The sequence below is a fragment of the Glandiceps talaboti genome, chromosome 6 (genome assembly GCF_964340395.1).
Source record: "Glandiceps talaboti chromosome 6, keGlaTala1.1, whole genome shotgun sequence".
In the NCBI taxonomy this organism is placed as follows: Eukaryota; Metazoa; Hemichordata; class Enteropneusta; family Spengelidae; genus Glandiceps; species Glandiceps talaboti.
Window position 1 is genome coordinate 15,017,545 of NC_135554.1, and position 22,543 is coordinate 15,040,087.

The window sequence follows — 22,543 nt, forward strand, 5'->3', positions numbered from 1 at the left end:
CTAGATAGCAATGTGAATTTTACATGAGACTAATAACATATTAGCTGTAATCTGAGTGGGTGAATTTTTCATTGCTATGATAGCTTTAAAAGTTATTACAATATTAATAGACAAATACAATAGAAAGATGATAATAATACTAATCTTTGTATTTACTGATGTAGCATGTTACAGTCAGCTGTGACAAACACTCCACACTGACTACCACCACTATTTATGGCTGGGATTTTTTTAATATCACAAATGCAGATAATTATTAAAACCAGATAATTTGTAGCAATCTGCTGGTTTTGATGTCATCAAATACTGAGGAATCCTTGTAAAATGCATATTTTTGCAATATGATATATGTAATGTTATCCATATTGTTACTTGTGGTTACTAATAGAAAAACAGTTAACCAAGATAATTCCTTTTCGTATTCCACATCACTTATTTCAGTTTCACTTTCATATTCAGAGCCACTCTCAAAATACACATGTAATTATAGACAATAGACACTATGATGTAATATAAATGTTTAAATAATTGTCGACTGTAAAAATATGCTCACAACAAGCACTTAATTAGATATGTGATAGTTGGTCAAACACTAAAAAATTATAGATTCCATTGGAAATATTAATACTAAGAAATTGTGATATGTCACTGTCACCGCTACCTGGCAAACAGGAGACAGCTGTGAAATCATAGTATCCTATCATACAGTTGAAACATAAGGCATTCTGCTAAGTTACTGGGTTGTCAGGGAATGAGCAGATAGCTCATACACCTTTTACCTCTGCAGTCTGGGTTCAAACCTGCCAAGCATTGGCTGGGTTTTATAATTTACTACGTTGTAAGTAAGAAGAGTGTCATTCAGTTTGACCCTGTCAAACAATGCAGGTTTTCTCCAGGTACTCTGTTTCCTCCTGCTTCAACACTAGGACACAAGGGTGTGCTGCTCCTGTGGCGACCATTCAACAAAATTTCCAAATTTATTTGGATGAATAAATGATTATTATGTTGTGTAGAAAATCTTAGGTTGTTCACTGTATAAGAGAGTACATTTTACCTGAAATGAAAAAAATGAATTTTTTCTGAATTTTTTCTTACAGGAATTAGTAGTAGTAGGTTTTCCATCCTTGTACACCACATCACCAAGTGATAAAGGTCCTCCTGATACGTTTGATATAGTGCGGCTTATAAATTGTACATTTGAGTTACTTCAAAGACATCAGAAAAGTATGAGGTTGCAAGAAGAAATGGAAGTTAGGTAAGTCTCTTAAATTCGGTCTTTCATCTTTTCAACTTCAAATTCATGAAAGGCAGAATTACAACTATAAGTGAGTATAAATTTCATTAGGTTTATCAACATTCTCTTGAGTAAAGAAATATAACTAAACTTTAATGTTTAGGATTAGTTTATTGTTATGAAGTCTATATTTTTTTTATAGCAATAAGGTATACGGTATTCAAAGCAGTATGTAAAACAGAAATGTACACACAGGAGTTTTTTTCCTCAACTCAAATTATTACTGCGCAGAGTTAGAATTTCCAATTAGTGTTTTTAGGGCTATAAATGGGAGCTGGGAAGAAGGTGAAAAATGACATAGAAGTTGTCATATGTGGTATATTTTAGTCCATGATTAAACTACAGGGGATTCATTTCCTCTGGTAAACAAGATAATGTGGATATCATACCAGCATAATTGTGGCCTTCAGCTTTCTATATTTGTGAAGTTTTTCTACCATGTCCATCTGAGAACAATTAGGGCAAACAATATCCAAGTATTTGGTCAAAATTTCTGTGTACATGATATTTACATTAGGCTGGTTATATGTAGAACATTAAATTGACAGGTACATTGTGTATTTCTATGATCTTTGTGTTATAGCACATCTTGGATTCTCTAATTTAGGAGGTACATTTAGGGGAAGCAATGGGGTTTCACTCTGAAATATTCATATCACTCATACTTAGATTTGTAGATGAGTGAGCGGAGACAAAATTTTGTATAAACCATGGTAGTGGAGTTCCAGAGTATATACTTTTTCATCACAAGAAAAAAACATGAAAGTAGAAATACTCCAAAATAATTGAAGTTATCTTTGTTGTCTTTACTTTCAAAGATGTGTGCTTTTTTAGTGAAATCTGCACAGTTATGATATTGACGTACACAGTAGTGGTTTTGTCTCTCATACATTCATAGATAAACAAAATATACTTTGCTTTCTGTTTGCTAGCCATATTTCCTCATTCAAATACTGTGTACATTTCCTTTTAACCACGAATTTCCCACTAAGTGCTACACCCTTCCATTTGAGTCATCATATTTCTCTGTTTAAAAAGCACTATTGTTTGAGCACACCTTACAAATTGCAGAATGTCTGGGAGTGTTTTGGGGCATCACTGGGTTTTGGTTTCCTACATCATTACAATCATTGTCTGTCATTAAAATGGTTTATAAACCTAGCAGCCCCCCCCCCCTCCCCCCCAAAAAAAACCAACAACAACAACAAAGAACACAAACAAAAAAACTAAAACAAAACAACAACAAACAAACAAACAAACAAACAAACAACAAAAAATGAGATGGCGTAATTTAAAATTGGGAAATAAAAGAATATAGAAATTAAAAGAATTGATGGACTTGTAACTTCATTAACAGAAAGTTTTAAGTTCAGAAATTTGCCACCTTCCTAAGTTCCATGCTAGTTCACAAATATAATAGAGTTATGCAGTGCAACTAGAACACAGAAGAAGAGAGAAGTTGATCTATTTAATGAGAGCTACTCAAAATTAGCACTTGTCACAACATTTAAAGTGTTCCAGGGAATGTAATAGGATCATAAAAGTGATCAGTTTCAATGGTACTTGTATATAACAGTTACAATCATTACTGAATATTAACTTGACATGTGTACTGAGCTAGTCAGAAAACCTTTGTGCATTTATAGATTTAAATGTAGATAAAGACAGTATGTATGTGTAAATCTATTTGTCCAGATGAGATTCCTGTGGCTTTATAACATTGGTAACATTTTTATACATTGTTAGATTTTTTTGCTATTTTTGTATCAGATGCTGGTATAACAATGGCACCAACAGATAAATTCTACATTTTTAGTATAATACCATTCACATTTTTCAACAAAGTTCTGTTCCTTAAAACATAAACAAGTTTTCATAAACACAGAGTTTTCCATTTCCTGGTACAAACTTGAATGATACAACTTAAAAATTCTACAAATGTAGTAATTTGTTTTGTATACATGGCATTTTAAACAAATTGTTCTGTTCGTTGAAACAGAAAAAATATCATATTTAATAAAGACTTCTTTGTTTTCTGGTACATAAACAGATAAAATCTATAACACATTTATACATCCATTTTTCAACAAACTGTTCTATTCCTGTATTATTTATAAGATAAACAAATCATTAACAGGGACTTTTCAGTTCTCTGGGACAAAAATGATACACAAACAGATAAATTCTACACAGTAACATGTACATTTTTCAACAACATCAGGACAGATTTTTCTGTTCATTGAAAACAGAGAAGAATTTCATAAACATGAACCAAAGCAAAGTATGTATCATTGTACTGTATGTGTTTGTGTCAGGAATGTCAAAGGTCGTAACCCCTATTGTGTTATCCACTTGTTGACATATTCTACTTCAATATATCTATGTGTTGACAGGTATTGCAATAAAAGTTCCTAAAATTTTACAAGGATACTATTTTAAAAACAGAATTATCCCAATCCTATTGACATGATTGACCTGCACACATTCAAAGATTAGTAACAATTAAGGACTTGTCAATAAAGACCAAGATTAAACCCTTGTACTGAAAAGGTTGTTATGCAATTGACACTCCCAGCGCCAAAACATTCATTTGTATTAAGTTTTAAAGTCCCAGTCACCAAAACAAAAGATTACAGAAACAAGTCTGTGTGAAATCTGTGAATACATATCAAGATTCAACTGACACACGTTGTATGGATTCTATTTTTAGTCAAGGATTTATTTATCTACTGAAAACCACACTGAGGCCAAACAACTTCAGGGCAATATTCAGTCATCAACATACCCCAGTATTGATCCCAGTTGTCGTTTTGTCAACATAGTATATGGATCTTTAAAAAATGGCTTCACTTTTTCTTAGAAGGTTATTTATCTTTTAGTATATTATCATCAATAATGGAATCATTTTCAGTTGTTTTGTGGTAGAGCAATGAAATATTTAGGGATATGTAGGAGGTATGTTTAATGTGTGATATATATCCCTAAACTAGAGACAGTCCAAAACATGTTCTCAAGTTTCATAGAGTGTTTCTAAAAATATCCACTGATGTATTATTTCTAAGTCAATGCTTTCCTGTGTATTAAACTATAAATGTGTTCTCTTCTTGTTTGGTGTGAAATATTTCATTGGAAGTTGTAGAATAGTTTCCTTGGGTTGTGAATGATGGCTTACCTTGGTCAGTGTGGTGTGCACATTAAATACATTCTTTTATTTTGCTGTGAAATGGTTGACTTGTAACTGTGAAACCTTTCTCGTAGTCCAGTCAAGGCTAAAAAACAGTCACTGTTAACCAAGTCTGTTTTGTAACCATAAAAATGAAGGTGACAAGTAACATTAGGGTTAGGGATGTTAGAATACCCATCATGGCAAGACTAAACTACTTGTGTATAGGTAATACCCTAACCAGTGTTGTAGCACTAAAATGAAGGTTAGCGTACAAACTGTCTTGATGAAATTATTGCTATCCATATCTGAATTGAAAACTGATCTCTTATCTGAAACTCATAATGACTGTAAGACTTTGATGTCTACAATAATAGAGCAGCACAGTTTCCAGGTTACCTTTCTCCCATACCTTGAATTGTTTACTTTACCAGTTTTCAATAGCAAACATGTTACCACCTACACATGAATACACTGTTGTGTCTTTTGTTATTGTCACTCCAGGTATTGGAGTGGTAGAGGGACAATCAGTAGAGAGGTCATTTAATTGACGTAGCAAGGGGTAAACAGATTTGTTTCTTTGTAGAACTATCAATTGGATTGGTACTTTAACACCAAGATATGGGGTTTACTGAAAAAAACACACAAATGACTATGGCAGCTGGAGAGGCCGCTAGAAAACTTATTATCCTGCCATTGAATGTTGTCCATAAAACCATCGCTACATACACTTTGTTAGACTGCATTAGACAGAAACTCTTAGTTTGAGGAATGTTGGACAGTACTCACAATGACAAAGAAGTTTTGTCTGTACAACATAGCAACTTGTCCTGTAGTTTGTCTGTATGTATGTTTATAATGACAGTTCCTTGACTAGAGGGTCTCATTACCAAAGTGTGTGTTGTGTTGATGTCCTTAATAACACATCTTCACATGTAGGAGTGAGGTATATGAGATCAGTAAAGTTACTGTTATTGTGGGTGTACAATAGAGAGTCTGCCTATATACTATTGAAGACACGCTATAAGATTTTTATTATAACGGTACCTGACATATTCATTTCACTGGTTCATTATCATGAAACAAATCATTATGTGCACTTTCTTTTTTTTAGAAAAAATATGCATTATCATATTTGATTACAATTTCAACTTTTCAGACATCTTACGTGTAAAATATTTTCACAACAGTGATCATATAAGCTAAATACAGAGCTCCACCATAGGATGGTAGTTATAATTACACGTGTTTTAGAATATAAAAAGCAAATCATCTGTAAACTTTGTTTCAGTGCCAAATAATAATAATAATATTGATGTGACTTCTGTTTTCAGAATGCTTCACAGTTATGTCCACAAATATTCAGTAACAGCTCTGATGGCATTCAATTGCCATAGGGTGGTAGTGTTAAAACAAAGTTGTAAGGAATGTCATTTTAAAATTCAAATTTACACACCAAAGTCATACTCCTTGGTGAGGTAACAACTGTCAGCTGGTTGTCACCAAATTCGAAAACAGTACATATGGAAGCTTGCACTTTTTCGAGCATTTTTGATTGATTGATTGATTGATTGATTTTCTCCTTTCCAGGCAACATCGTAATTTCAGTGACTTGGACCATCTTCAAACAAGTCAAACCAGACTCAAAGAAGAAATAGAACAAAGCCAAAGAGACATTGCTGCTCTGTGTGAAAAAGAAAGACAATTAAAAAACAAAAATAAATCATTGTCCAACAAAGTCAAAGTTGGGAAAGAAGAACTAAGGAAACTTGAAGGTGTTTTAAAACAAAGAGACACTCATTTTAAACATGAGATCAAGAAAAAGGAAAGAGAAATTAATAAACTGAAAGAAAGAGTACATCAGTTGTTAACTGATAAAACACAGGAGAGAAGAATAGGTGAGTTGAATTTGCAATCAAATCTGATCTCAGGGAGGGAGGGATTGATTATTTTATTTATGGGTGTTTACAACTTCTGTGATTGTGCTGTGTGTGTTTTTTTGTGATTGTACTGAGTGTTTTCTTGTGTGTGTGTGTGTGTGTGTGTGTGTGTGTGTGTGTGTGTGTGTGTACGGTTAGCCTGGAATCCATGTGGATGTGGGTTTTGCAAGCATTATTTCTGAGATGGGGAAATCAATATACAAAAACCCCATTTGCCTGCATTCTAGGATAGTAGACAGTTGATAATATTGGATGACGTACTGTGTTTGCTATCTTTTGCCTAATGGCTGACTTTGCTGTGTTCTACATGATCCTACAGCTGTTGAAACCCCCAACCCTAACCCTGAAGCACTACATGTATATCACCAGAATGAAATCTACAAATGCAATTGTGTATTTCAGTATTTCCTTTAATAAACAGTAAATAAAAAAGATATGGGTCAGAACAATGATAGGTATTCTTGTGAGTCAATCCATAGTAAGAAATAGGGGCACATCAAATTTTGGTGTGTCATAGGAAATTACTGTGCATCAAATCGGCTTATAGGCGGCCAAACATAGCTTGTATTGTAATATCTTCTATTGTATGAAATTTCATCCATTTCTAGAATGTTCTGACTATTGCCATGATGACAAAATGACAAATTACTTTGAATGTACATCGTTATGAGATTTCAATGGAAATGTTGTCACAAATTAGATGAAATATTGTGTGTAATTAAAGGTTATTAAAGCTGAGAGTATGATTTATATTCCAAATGGTATTGAAATGTTCTATATATAACTTAGTATGAAGGCCATTTCAATTATTTGTGTCTCCTATCTTCTAACCATGTTTTATAAAATTCTGATGTCTATTAATACAAAATATGATAAAATATCTGTACTTTAAGTTTAATTCAAGTATAGCTCTATTCTGAAATTTTGCATTAAGGACATTTCACTGATTTGTTTTATGCTACTAGCTCCTAGCCATATTTTGTGATGTTCATTTACAAAAATGTAGTAAATAATACATGTACTTGCTTACTTACTTACAGGAATGGATATCTTAAACTCATTACAAAGATCAGATGGCAAAAGAGGAACGTGGAAAACTGTCGGACAAAACAGGTATTTTAGAATATCACATATAGAGATCATATGAACAAGTGATTTCTCCATGTTACAGAGACTTAAACTCAAAGTTTATCAAGAATTAGCAACATTCAAATATACATAACTTGTGTAGGTTTTGTGTTAGGTTTCTTTGTGTTTGATTCAATTTTTTGAGAGGTTGGTATGTTCATATATTGTCATTTTTACAATGACATGGCTACTTACGGAATATTAATATTTCTATGGTCTCTTCAAGTAGGAGATAAAACAATAATACACCTACAAGAAAAGTACTAAATTAAAGAAGTATATATAGTCCATGAAATGGTGATGAGTAGAAATAGAAAGTGTGTTGCTGTACCCACCTACAATATATTTTATGCGTTTCCTTTTAAATTGATGGTCGGTCAGTGGTGACTTTCCATCTATCCATTGTATGGTTTGTGTCAAGTTCATCGACTTGTCACAGAAAATGTGCCCTCTCATGAAAGTCTTTGGATCATATTTATACAACCCTGTCTTCTTGTGAGTGACTACATAGTAAAAGGATGAGGAACACCAAAGTTTTGATGCATCAAGGAATAGCTGTGTGTCAGTGGCATGTCAATTGTCTGAGAGGGCACACATCTATTGTACAATCAGAGTCATTAGAAGTACATAACTATTCACAGGAATGTAATACCATCAATGTTACCTGTATTTCAGTAAGCATGAGGAAGACATGTATCGATTGATAATCACTAACTATGAAGAAAGACAGAAAGAGTTGATGTTAGAAAACCAAGATCTGAGAGAATCACTACGGAATATGGAAAAAGAACTTGTAGATCTGTTAAATCAACAATCACCTATGAAGACAAACAGATCAACGGTAAGTATGACTGGGATGACTTGGATACAGCATCAGAGAATCAAAGTCATGTGTGTCATACAGCATCAGAGAATCAAAGTCATGTGTATCATACAGCATCAGAGAATCAAAGTCATGTGTATCATACAGCATCAGAGAATCAAAGTCATGTGTATCGTACTGCATCGAGAATCAAAGTCATGTGTATCATACAGCATCAGAGAATCAAAGTCATGTGTATCATACAGCATCAGAGAATCAAAGTCATGTGTATCATACAGCATCAGAGAATCAAAGTCATGTGTATCATACAGCATCAGAGAATCAAAGTCATGTGTATCATACAGCATCAGAGAATCAAAGTCATGTGTATCATACAGCATCAGAGAATCAAAGTCATGTGTATCATACAGCATCAGAGAATCAAAGTCATGTGTATCATACAGCATCAGAGAATCAAAGTCATGTGTATCATACAGCATCAGAGAATCAAAGTCATGTGTATCATACAGCATCAGAGAATCAAAGTCATGTCTATCATACAGCATCAGAGAATCGAAGTCATGTCTATCATACAGCATCAGAGAATCAAAGTCATGTCTATCATACAGCATCAGAGAATCAAAGTCATGGCTATCATACAGCATCAGAGAATCAAAGTCATGTCTATCATACAGCATCAGAGAATCAAAGTCATGTGTATCATACAGCATCAGAGTATCAAAGTCATGTGTATCATACAGCATCAGAGAATCAAAGTCATGTGTATCATACAGCATCAGAGAATCAAAGTCATGTGTATCATACAGCATCAGAGAATCAAAGTCATGTGTATCATACAGCATCAGAGAATCAAAGTCATGTCTATCATACAGCATCAGAGAATCAAAGTCATGTGTATCATACAGCATCAGAGAATCAAAGTCATGGCTATCATACAGCATCAGAGAATCAAAGTCATGTGTATCATACAGCATCAGAGAATCAAAGTCATGTCTATCATACAGCATCAGAGAATCAAAGTCATGTGTATCATACAGCATCAGAGAATCAAAGTCATGGCTATCATTAGACTGAAATACATCATCAGTACGTTCATCCCTAATCACTTGAAAGAAGCGCTACATGCCATTACGTAAAAAGGACCAACTTGTATCAAATTCTACACTTTTATATAGTTAACTTTGTGACTTTATGTACTCAGTCTTCAGGTGAAGAATCTGACATAGATAGTACCTCAGTATCATCATCCATTGAAGAGCTGTCTACAGGTCATTATCAAATGCCTTATGAGATGGTGAAGGAAGGCATTGAAAATAGTATGAGACAGAAATGGAGAAAACTGAAGGCACATATCAAGAAGATGGAGAATGGCAAAGGTTGGTCCTTTTTGTAATCTGGGTAACCTTTCAGGACTCAAAGTTAGCAGTAGTCCAGGACACACAGACTTCTTAACATTGCATCTAGACTACCAAATTATACAGTGATTATCTGTTAGACCAATGGATATCAATAGGAAACTGTAGATGAGACAGTTCACTTGGCTAAAGCAGGCTATCAAGCAAATAAGTTACATTTGAACCCTGCTGCCAACCCTTTGCTACAACCTTTCCTTCACCTCACCCATCCCTACAAAGTGTAATTTCAACAACAGACAATCGATATTGTTGAGGTTAGTTTTAGTTAGGTTTAAATTTTCACTTTTGAACTCTCAGTTGTACTTCCCAGGTTCCAGTTTTTCTCTTTAGATGTTGGAGCAATGAAATACATGCATGTACGTAAACAAAGGAGTGTACTGACCAGGACAGTTTCAAACTTCTATAGAAAAATCCTCTATAATAATTAACGTTGAAATAAAATGCAGTCAAAATACAATTATACAAAAAATATGAATCTAGTAATAAATCAGAGGTATGAATAGAATAGAGTGTGATTAGTAGAATAGGGATCCCAGTCCAGACTGTAATATACCTAGCATTGTGTCGCTTTGCCCTCACCAGCCTCCCGTCTCTGTGAGGGGTTGACCAATGTGTGGGGGCACCTACCTTACAAACTAATCCCAATCAAACTACTGAGTGTATACAGTGTCTTTCTACAGCATTCATGACAGTTTTGGTTTCTATCATTGTTTTCACAAGTGAAAATCTAATTTAGTAGTAATGATCAACCCCCCCCCCCCCCCCCCCCCCTTCTCTTATGATGTAATTGATATTTTTTTGGTCATTGTATAACTCATACCCCTTAATTTGTTTTATATTGTCAGTGTGGTTCATGGACTTTGATTAGTTTCCAAGAATTGTTTTCATGGTCCTCACCACTCTGTTGATAGTTTCATCAACTGTGTCGTGTATTTTTTTGTTATTTTCTGATGGCATAAAGTTGAATTCAATCATTTCACAGAGACAACTCAGGAGATTTCTACACGTTCTGCAAAAGTGGAGATATTGGTAGAAGAGAGAACTAAGTTGGAAAAGAAAGTTGAAGTGTATAAGAGTATTATTGAACAACAAGAACATCTTTTAACACAGGTACACAGATTAGGGTTTATAGATTTCTATGTAACTGAGTTTGTTTGTAAATGATTGGCAGGTGTGCTTAATCGGCACACATTCATTCACTTTTAACTCTTGTGGTATACCATACAAGTGTATGCACTACCATGGCATTGAGGACACTTGACCCATGCAAGACTTTTCACTGTCACAGCAAACTGGCTTTTATATCTTCCTAAAGCTCATTGCTTGTGTGTAACTCTCTTTGTTTTGAAAAGTTTGAAGATAATTTCACTTTTTATTTAGGATTTGAATTTGAATTGAAAAAAAACACCGATGTGTTTGCTTTAATGAAGTGAGTTATTAAGAGATGAATCCGTGCAATGAGAAAGACAAGAACATAACTGATAAAAAAAACAACACTGGAGAAAGACAAGAACATAACTGATAAAAAAAAAACTAGTGGGTACGTCTGATGTAGGTCAACAGAGAATCTTATATCAGTTTGCGATTATATCTGTGGAAGTGAATCATGCTGTAAAATAAACAGTAACAGTCACACTGGATTGTTATAATGTGCTGCTTTCTAATCAGTAAACAGGGTTATGTAATCTGTGGTGTTTATGCTGTGACAAGTTACTGACACTAATTATATTGTTTGTCTTTACATTAATCTTGTCCCATTCCTGATTGCCACAAGTAAGCAAACACATCAGTGTTATTTTGCTAGTTGTAAATACATCCTGGTATAGGGCCCACCCAGTTGTATTTACAGGTAGATACATCTGTATGATGCTTTCCGTATATATTTCAGTACCAGAACAGTTCAGCTAGTGACAGAGAAGACCAAGCGTTGTCTTTCTTACAAGATGCTCATTTACTTGAAGAAAAAGAAAGTTTCTCCCAAGAAAAGAGATTGTTTTATCAGCAAAAAGCTGCCTTTGAGGATGAGAGAAGAAAGTTTACTGAAGCTGCAATTAGGTTAGGACATGAGGTAAGGATGGAGAATTTATAATGTGGACAAAACTGTTAAGAATTGATATAATGTACTTATCAGACTTGCTGCTTTGTGGAGATGTATAACCAGTTGATAATAAATGTTTTTGCTAAGGGCAGTAAGTGGGCAAACTCTGCCGCAACTCCTCCGTAATTTTACCAGGGTTCACAAACAAAACTAGAGTGGATTGCTTTGAAAACTATGCCACTTCTCCCCCTTTCTGTTACCTCAGTTTTCCCAATCTCAATAAAAACACTGATAATACATACACACACTGTGATGCAGTTTTACAGTCATACAACTTTTGACTTAATTTTATTTCGGCCCCAAGGAAATTTGAAATTTGAAAACCTGTGAAATCATTCAAATATAGCATGACTAGTAAAACAGTGTGGAAGTATACTTTCCAATCAATATTTGTTTACTTTTGGTTCCACAGTGCAATGAATTCATCAGTAACCCTTTACTGATAGTATATTGCTGTGTTTATTTCTTTCCTCATAAATTTAATAAAAAACATGAAAATTTTGTGTGGAAATGTGCTGTGATGAAAATGATCTATGTTGACTTTGGAAAATTTCAAGTTTCACATTGTGATGAACACAATATCGTATTGTCACTGGCAAAGTTTTTGATGTATAGGTCCTAAGTACAATGTAAGAAATAGATTTATTCCATTCAGTTGATAAAGTACCTGAGTATATTTCAACTACATCAGTGTTTTTTCATGATGTGTGTTGTGTCTATCTTTTAGCGTAAGAAGTTTGAGGAAGAGAAAGCCACTTTTCTTCAACAGCAGTTTTTACAGATGACAATGCAAGTACAGCAGGTATCTCCCAATCTTAGACCTGCCAAGTCTATCTCTACTGCGAGAAGTAAGTTTAAATATTGAATATCCAATTCTTAGGCATGAAAGTCAGTTTTTATTGGTGGTGGTGGTGGTGGTGGTGGTGGTGGTGGTGGTGGCATAATTACAAGATAGCTTTCAAAAAGGAAAGACTAAAAGTAGACAGAGAGACAGACAGACACATCACAGGTACTCCAAATATAACCTTTTCTTAATGTGATGTAGAGCAATACTCTGATATCAGTGAGTCAGTTTAAACATAGAGTATAGTTATTTATTTCAGGCTAAGTTATAATGCCCAAATCATGGTCTATGGTATATCTAATGTATTCATTTCGTAATTTTCAATGCTCTCACAAGTTTCCCGTTTCCAAAACATTCACATACCATTTTCTTGTCGATATTCAAAAATATGCACTAAGTGTGTTCATTGTCAATGCTTTCTTACACAGTGTCATTTCAACTTTCAAATCGTTCACGCAAGTTTTCAATTTTCAAATCATATAGTTTTCAATTTTCATTGTCTACATTACAAGTTTTCAATTTTCATAGAATGTGCAAACATTTGTGCGCCATCTCTTTAATTTCAAGAAGCCATGCAAGGTGTCTATAATTTACAAAACATTCACATGAATTGTCTTTTCAATTTTCATTTTGTAAGGCTGTGAGTGGTGATATAGGTTTACAATAGGGATGGTATGTATGCCTTGGTCATCACTCTGCCTGTGGAAGGCATGATAAACTTGCATCTAAACTGACTCGCAATGACATTAACAGTGTGTAAAACTGGCTTCATATTTGACATAAAACTAGAAATTTGTTTGCACTAATGGGAAGAATTTGTTTGCACTAATGGGAGTACTTACTGTATGATGTGGTATGATAAATTCACAGTGGGGTAATTATAGTCGTGGTTACCCAGACTTCCATTGCTGGGGGCGCTACTACGAGACCACTCAGACAAGAGTCTAGGGAAATGTAATCCTAATTTGCCCTACTGGATCTCTCTCCCAGAGAAGTGCATTCTGGGGAATACTTCACATCCAATATTGCACCCTGAACGATCATGTATCCTGCATGACAGGTTTGCATGTCTCACATCTTAATTACACCAAACAGGCCTCGTAAGCCCAATTTTCATGACTTGGGAGAAATGTACTCTGGCGTAACTGCGAGTGACTTTGGATTACGTTTCCTTAGACTCTCATTTGGGTGGTCTTGTAGGAGAGACCCCAGCAGTGAGTGTCTGGGTAACAGAGACTATGGTAGTTAATAATGAGAACACTAATTTTAGACCAGTATAATTCAACTATCAGACTCTAATCTATGTATGCATACTGAAGGGGAAATGAACACCCTACCAGGAATTAAAGACATTTGAATAAATTATGGGTTCTTGGAGCATCATTTCATGATGTTACATCATCTACAATTACTTGCAATTTCAGAAAAACATCAAGTTGATCTTGTGCCTGTATCTTTGGTATGGGCTGTTGCCTCATGGGAGTCAGCAGAAATGATTAGTCATGATTGAACAATGAATATTCATGACTCCTAAGTGCGTATTCCCTTCATTGTAAAACATCTCTCATAGGGCATGATCAACTTGATGTTTCTCGGAAATCACAAGTAATTGTAGGTGATTTAAAAATCATGAAACGACTCTCCAGAACCCACAGTTTATGAAAATACCGTTATTTCCTGGCATAACGTTCCCCTTTAACAACTTGAGGTGAAATATTGGTTTTCTGGATCTTTTCATTCTTTGGCACACATTTCGCAGTAAATCAAAACAATTCATATCAAAATTAACATCACATCTTGTTCATTGATTTTATTATTAAAATACTTCCAATTTCCTTTCCCACGCAAGCTAAATTGAGATACAATTTTTATTTGAGTAAGCATTTGTGACAATGGGACAGGTATGTTATGTCAAATTGTCAGGGGTTTCTTTAATCATTCATTTCTTTGGTTGAAATCTAGTCACTTTCATACTTTTGTTGCTTTTATGAACTGCAGATATCAGTAATTTCAGTAAAATGGTCAAAATTTGTTTAGTACCTAGTTTACACCATAGTGCTTTGATTGTGTGTGCACTCTGGTGTATAGCTAGCTAGTGGAGAACGGATTGATAAATAGTAGCAGAGTGTGCCCTCTACTACCAGACATACATTTCTGTTGTTGGTCTACAAAATGATACAAAATGGGTTTTCTTGTGCATTGCCGAATAGTAACATCAAAATTTGGTGTGTCACAAACTGTTGTGCATTAGTGGCATGTCAAATTTATGTAGAGTTGAGGGCACACTGAGTTGTAGAAATTTTTTGCAACATTTGAATACTTCTAGTGATGCTCTATAGCATGTATCTCACTACAGACTTGTTGGATTCATAAATGTATTAATATGGTTTGGGTGACCAATACTTTGCCTTCCATTTCACTTTTAATAATCTTGGTACTTTAATATAACATATCAACAACTCAGTAATTATAGACGCATTCTGATTAAAATACGATGTTTAGGTTGGACTGGTGTTTGATTTGATTTGATTACTGTTATTTGATTGTTGGAATGCAGACCCAAAACAAAATTTCATTTGGTTATATTTCACTGTACTATGTGTACTGCTACACAACTCTGTTTAACCACAGGTGATTCAATACAGTGCAGGGTGTACGATATTATGTAATTATAAAACAGTTCTAAAAAACTTTCCTGTCGCAGCTAGTGCAGATTTAACATAAATTTGTTAAACTAAGGACAGTCAAAGCAAAATAAATGTAATAAGTTCAAATAGAACAACCAGCCAACCTATCAGATTTGAAGCAGATTGTTGTAGCATAATAATCAAGAATGTTTAATTTTAGCATGTATTTGACAATTTTATTAATATCATGACTTTTATTGATACAAATGCTGCTGTTTTACAAGTTCAAGTGCCTGGATCATAAGATTCAGAGAAATGTATTTCTAGCCACAATCTCCATCCTTTATTCTAGTACTAGTCAAGAAAAAGATATATTACTGACTAAGAAATGATATAACAGAACCCCCATGATGTGCAAGTACCAGTGTGGCATGTACTCAGAATAGTTGTACCAGGTGCTTGTGGTGTTCTCTCTTTCATGAATGAAGCAAATGAGAGTGAAACAGAAAACATGCCCAAGTACCCATACTGGTGCTCATAGTTCACCTGGAAATGACAGCAAATTTTGTAAAAATTTAACTGTGTATTCACCTGATGTTGTATACATGGAACATTCACATGTCTTAGTTACTTTGACAACTCTTTTAGTGGACTATTTTCTGATGTCTTCTTTCTTTCCATTGAAATACGTCATATCTTTATAATAGTCTCCTCTATGAATCATGGAAAGTATGGTATAAAAAGAAGATGTTATAACCATGGTTGCCAACAAAAACTAATTTAAAATGTTAGTAACTTTGAGAGAATGGTTGGTATTTTTATGAGCGGTACCGGTATCAGGTATTTAGTCAAAAAATAAAATGGCAGCAATTGTTCAGATGTTAGTATCATTCAGAAGTATAAACTAAAACTCAAAAAGGCAAAAACAAAAAGTTGAATCTTTGTGGTATGATTGATACACATGAAGAAATAAACCAGCCATGATATAGTGTTGTGTAAAACAGCAGCATTTGTTCAGATTATATCATTCAGAAATAAACACAAATATAAAAGGCAAAAATGAAAAGTTTAACCTTTGCGATATGATATTCACGCAGGTATAAAAATTGCATTGTAAACAGCAGCAATTGTTCAGTTATCATTCTGACATACACAATTGTAATCATGACCTCTATCATACTGTTAGGTCCAACAGGTCGATCACTTCCTGTAACTCCTGCTGGTTCTGATACCGCTACTACAGCCAGCCATAATGCTGCCATCATGATGACACCACAACCCACCTACCCTGGCACTATCAAGACTCCAAACACTGTAGAACTCTTCCGTGCCATGCAGTTAGTGGCAGACAATGGAGAATACTTGAATGAGTAAGTATCAAAGAATGTTTAGAACTACTAACTGTCTCAGTAAATTTGCATAGTGACAACTTTTTGAGGTCAAAGTTCAAAGTAAAATTTATATTGTTTGTCACTACTTTGATTTAGAGCAAATTATCAATTTTAACCTTCTTAATTGAATTAATACAGTTTTACAGATGTGTTAAATATAAAAGTCCAACAACTTTTTTCCATCAAATTATGTTGTCCTTTTTAGCCAATTTTGAAAGTGACCCACATTTGTTTTTATACTTTTATATGATGTTGAGTGTCCATTTTATTTTCATAAATTCTAGAAGGTGCATACTACAGGTAAAGAAAATTGAAACACCAACCACTTTGATCAAGTTTTTGATCACTTATTGTAATTATTCATAGTTCTCAAATAATGGATTTTTTTATAAATTTGTTTTTCTCTGTTTTTCCAGGCGATTAGGATGTTTGCCATCATCATGTAAATTTAAAAGAAATAACTAAATGTAGTTTCAGTAATTGTAATTGAAATGAAAAACTTAATTTATTTTTGTGGTATGCATACAGAATGATAGTTATTGTACACTTACTGTCTGGGTATGAGGGCACTATTAGACATCTATTACCCCGATGGCTGTTATGTAGCGACTACTTCCCAAGGCTGAAAGCCAAGAGAAATAGCAGCTACATGACACCATGTGGTGTATTATGACGTCTACTAGTGCCCGAATAAGGCCAGGCAATAAGTGTTCTATAATACAACACATATCCAGACATGTACTTTTTCCAGTGTCAGGGGAAACCACCGGTGTACTACTGTAATAGTGCCCTAGGGAAATTAGAAAACAAATAATGCCCTCTCTATGCAAATTAGGTCACTAGGGGTCACGTCCATACCATGTGACATGGTCTAAGCCAATCACTGAAGAATATATGGAAATGATGTGTTATCAAAGAATATAGTACATTTTACATGTAATTTATCTTATTTTGTTAACAGGTCTATCAGTAGTTCCAGGGTGTCGTTGAATTCAAATAGAAGTAGACAGTCATTTCATGATGGGATAGGATGGCTACAAGGAAGTGAAAGTGAATCATCACATCGCAGGTCTGGTTCATCATGTGAAGACCTATCCTCATTGTCTAGCAGTATCAAACACTCCAAATCTGAGAGTTGTCAGTCAGGAAGTCAGAGATCAAGCTTAGAAAATCTTATTTCAGTGAGCCAACGGTCCAGTGTGGAGAATTTACACCACTCAACAGGTGGTAGTAGTAGTAGTAGTAGTGATGGGGCTAGTATAAAAGACTTGCCTAGTGTGGAAGGCAGACACAGCAGTAGAAGCAGCACTTGCAGCCGAAGTAGTGTCAGTAAAGTTAGTACTGAGAGTGGTGCCAAGTCTGGTAAAAGAACTGAGGTACATCGTAAGAATGTCAAGAAAGCTGTAGCAAGGAGAGGCAGTGGTGGAAAGGTGTAATTTCCCAATATGTTGTGGACAATACTGTACAGGGGAAGAATGACACAAAAAGATGTGACTTCCCAACAATGATTGGATAAATCTGATTTGTACAGTGGAGTGTGATACTGTAAGGTGCCACTTCACAGCAACTATTGGATACATTTGTATAGTGGGAATGCAGTGCTGAAATTTCCTAGCAACTATCAGACAAATATTTTGGAATATTTTGGAATATTTTGGGAATGTGACATTCCAGTACCAACCAAGTAGTGTGTAGTAGAAGATTATGGAACCTATTCCTGTGTACAAATATCGATATCAATAGCAAGACGAGATAGCCCTGACAATGAAGGCATAAAATGCCAATATCTACTCTCCCCATGCTGAGAAAGTACAGTCATATACTGCATGGTAGAGAAGTAATAGGGATGTACGTTGCCAGTTCCTGTATTCTCCTTTTGTGTACAGTGATAAAGCAGTGCCAAATATGATGCCAGAATTGTGTTGACATTACATAGCATCATTATGGCACAATGACATTTTGCTAGTCTAAAGGTTGGTATTGAATTCCAACCATAGACAGACTGTTGTATGATGGACGATAGCTGTAAAGGTTGGTGTAATTCCAACCATAGATAGACTGTTGTATGACGGACGATAGCTGTAGAGGTTGGTGTAATTCCAACCATAGACAGACTGTTGTATGATGGACGATAGCTGTAAAGGTTGGTGTAATTCCAACCATAGACAGACTGTTGTATGATGGACGTAGCTGTAGAGGTTGGTGTAATTCCAACCATAGAAAGACTGTTGTATGATGGATGATAGCTGTAAAGGTTGGTGTAATTCCAACCATAGACAGACTGTTGTATGATGGACGATAACTGTAAAGGTTGGTGTAATTCCAACCATAGACAGACTGTTGTATGACGGACGATAGCTGTAGAGGTTGGTGTAATTCCAACCATAGACAGACTGTTGTATGATGGACGATAGCTGTAAAGGTTGGTGTAATTCCAACCATAGATAGACTGTTGTATGATGGATGATAGCTGTAAAGGTTGATGTAATTCCAACCATAGACAGACTATTGTATGATAGAAGATAGCTGTAAAGGTTGGTGTAATTCCAACCATAGACAGACTATTGTATGATGGACGATAGCTGTAAAGGTTGGTGTAATTCCAACCATAGACAGACTGTTGTATGATGGACGATAGCTGTAAAAGGTTGGTGTAATTCCAACCATAGATAGACTGTTGTATGGTTGAATGGACTAGATAGCTGTAGACACTGCCATTGTTCAATCCTACAACTTACCTCAAAGCTTAAATCAGATAGATTTATTGGAAGAAAAAAATTGAAGTAAGGAGAAATTTGTAAATATGATAGTTATTTGCATAGAGACAATGGCAAGCAGGGTATTGGGTCAGCAAATGCTGTAGAATTGTCAAAAAACAAAGACAAAAACAAACAAAAATAACAAGAAAAGTCCTACGATCAGTACCAAAACCTATATTTAAACAAAATTGTGGCCTTCCAGCCCAGTGATTTTTTGTTGTCTTCCAAATTTTTGATATTTCTGTAAATAATTTTGAAATGCTTCAGTTCTTGTGCCTGCAAGGGTTTGCCTGTCAAAATGTAATTTTACAGGCTGGTATTCTGAGTGTGGAGGATGATGTCAAATGTTTGGAAACTAAGCTACTATATTTTTGCCGTATGTTTTTGCTATGCACTATCCACTCTCTTAGATTATTTTTTCATGTTGCTAATTTTGAATTCTGTAAAGCAAATAACTTCAAACTAAAAGTATTTCTATCTTATAATACTACTTCCTGCAACTCAATTGAAACCTTTTCTTTATTTTTGTTTTTGTCAAACCTTAATTTTTTGTGGTGCTGATTTTGCACTTTACTAATATTATGCAAGATATTGGCAATATATATATATATATATGTCTTTATGAATTATGTAATTTTGTTAAATAATATGTCCCACTTTGGTGCTGCTTTGCATGTAACTATTATTACCTTTCTGACTATGCATTGAGATTTGATTTGGAACCTAATTTAAGCAATGTTTTTTGCACCTTGTAACAGCTATACTATACCTAGCACCTTTCTGTACTGGTGGGAGAATTTGGATAGAAATAAAGATATTAAATTATTTAGAAAATGGCAGAGTTTAATGAAAGTAGAACCAGACTTTGTATTAACCATAGTTCAGCTAGTAAGTTGAATCCAATATATTTCCTTTAAAATTATAGCTATAGTAATATTAGATGTTATTTATTTATAGTTTAAACGTAGCATGTGTGACTCCTCCGCTGTGTGATAAGAGTTATATCTTTATATATATTTGCAATGATGTACCAAATTGATGGTAAAACCAGAGAGATGATTTCTTTGTGATCAGTTCTGTGTACTCGTATTGTAATGTTTTATGTCATCGTTAGCTAGATTTATTTGGATGAAATTTGTACTTGTTTACTCACTTCTTTGTTATGTCGTGCTGATTTATATTCTATGAAAATTACCCCCCAAAAAATTTGGATAATTAATTATGAAAGCAGTGCATTCCATCCAACTATATTATGCATTGCGATGCATTTACAAATTTGTCTGTGTGATTATTTTCTTTATTGACCAGGTAAGATATTTGTTGATTATGTAATTTTCAGCCAAAATTTAGTAACGTTCATTAGAACACTGTCGATTGTAGTTGTAAATCATTGAATGGTAGCAGAAAACAGACAAATGAGTACATTGAAATGAAACTGTGTGGTTTGTTGTATTCCTTTATCAACCTTGATCAAATGAAAGATTTGTAACATTGCAACTTTTTTTTTAATGATAAGTTTGTAATATTTAATGTCATTGCAAACCAAACTTGCCAATGATTTTCAAAACTAAGACTTGGTGACACTGACAGCCTTGTGTTCCCCACTCTGTAGGAGTGTATAAAGAATCAACTTATCAAGCATATAGCGCCCTCTAGTGTCACTATTGCTGTGATATGGACCAGGCATTCTTTTGGTAATGTGTTTGTGTATCAACAGGGACATGGTTATTATTGGAACATTGAAAACCACATGGTTATTATTGGAACATTGAAAAACCAAACGTAGGTTTGTTGAGAAATGAGAATCCTACATGAATGTAAAATCAATTTTGTCACTACTAAATCATACCACTAGAGGGCGATGTTTATTGTAAAAGTCAGAATAACAGTACTCAGTTAAAATATAAACCTTGATAGCGAATTTAGTGTACAGATACAATTATGGTAGGTCAGAAAGACATGTAAACAAACAATTGATCACAAGAAGTATGTCTTCCCATGTCTTGTTACGGACACAAATTGAAGATATAGCGTCTGCATTTTGTCTAAATACCATCAAGTAGAAAATCTAGAGAGATATCAGCTGTATTTATAGTTGTAGATTTTTATGAATACAATCTGCTTTCATTTGGATATTAAACTGCCATACAATATTTTCTTATAGTACCCTGTGTTCTCATGCCACAAGAATTGAACACAAGCTCAGATTTTTTTCAGTGAAACTTTTAATCTGGTCAGACTCACAACACTAAGACAATAAATGCAGGTTGATTTACATAATTGTGTGATATGATTACTTTAGTGAAATTTTAAGTTTTGTGAATATTATTGAATAAAGCAATAAAGAACTGAATATTTCTGAAGTCTATGTGGCTGTCTGCTTGCTCTCACACACAGAATGGGACATGTGTATCTCCTCTCTATCCAAAGTCGCTAAGCTGTATTTTTAAAAAAAAAACAGAAAATTATTTTTAACGAGAGAACTTAGGCTTTTCAAATTGGCTAACAGACCATAATTCATGCATCATCCTGCACTTGTCATCCACAGAAGCTTTTGACGAAGACACATTTGAGGAAAAGTTACATCCTGGTTTTCAGGAAACAAAACCCAGAGTAGAGCCAACAATATTTCCTAAAAAGTTCACTGTGTACAATGATAATGTATAAACATTTAGTATCCTCGCTCATATGAAGAGAAAGGCTTTGTCCTAAAACATTTTAATAAATGTAAGTCTATCTTGCATTTTCTTAAGACAACAAAGAAGAAAAGTTCATATTGACCCCACACACCACAGGGGATTGTGATGGGCACTGGTCATTTTCCTCCCTATACCATTTTACCTTAATTAAAACATTTGACATCTTATCAGTTGCTCAACTGTTCACATGAGAAAATATATATATATAGATGTATCTATTACATGTAGCTATTGAAATAAATTAGAACTACATGTAAGTCTTTCCATGCAGTTTGAATAGTTAAATTTATGTCCCATAAACTTTTACACATTGTCAATGCTATTTTGAATTTTGTTGTAAACAAACTACGCGATCTTGTTAG

The 22,543-nt window shown here is 34.4% G+C and overlaps 1 protein-coding gene across 2 annotated transcripts in view; it reads left to right on the plus strand.

The window, feature by feature from the left end:
* LOC144436349 (afadin- and alpha-actinin-binding protein A-like) overlaps nt 1-21,781 on the plus strand; it is a 36,949-nt gene extending 15,168 nt beyond the window's left edge. Inside the window, exons 3-13 of one of the 2 annotated variants that reach the window (XR_013480951.1) lie at nt 1,098-1,255; nt 6,048-6,355; nt 7,438-7,510; nt 8,201-8,366; nt 9,550-9,724; nt 10,746-10,873; nt 11,652-11,831; nt 12,589-12,709; nt 16,519-16,702; nt 17,685-19,201; nt 19,371-21,781. Coding sequence is in view for 1 of the 2 variants with exons in the window: in XM_078125122.1 (XP_077981248.1) it covers nt 1,098-1,255; nt 6,048-6,355; nt 7,438-7,510; nt 8,201-8,366; nt 9,550-9,724; nt 10,746-10,873; nt 11,652-11,831; nt 12,589-12,709; nt 16,519-16,702; nt 17,685-18,159 (1,968 nt within the window). In the remaining variant the exon portion in view is untranslated. Of the gene's footprint in view, nt 1-1,097; nt 1,256-6,047; nt 6,356-7,437; nt 7,511-8,200; nt 8,367-9,549; nt 9,725-10,745; nt 10,874-11,651; nt 11,832-12,588; nt 12,710-16,518; nt 16,703-17,684 lie in introns of both variants that reach the window. The other variant, XM_078125122.1, reaches the window with a different exon arrangement.
* The last annotated feature ends 762 nt before the right edge of the window (nt 21,782-22,543 follow it).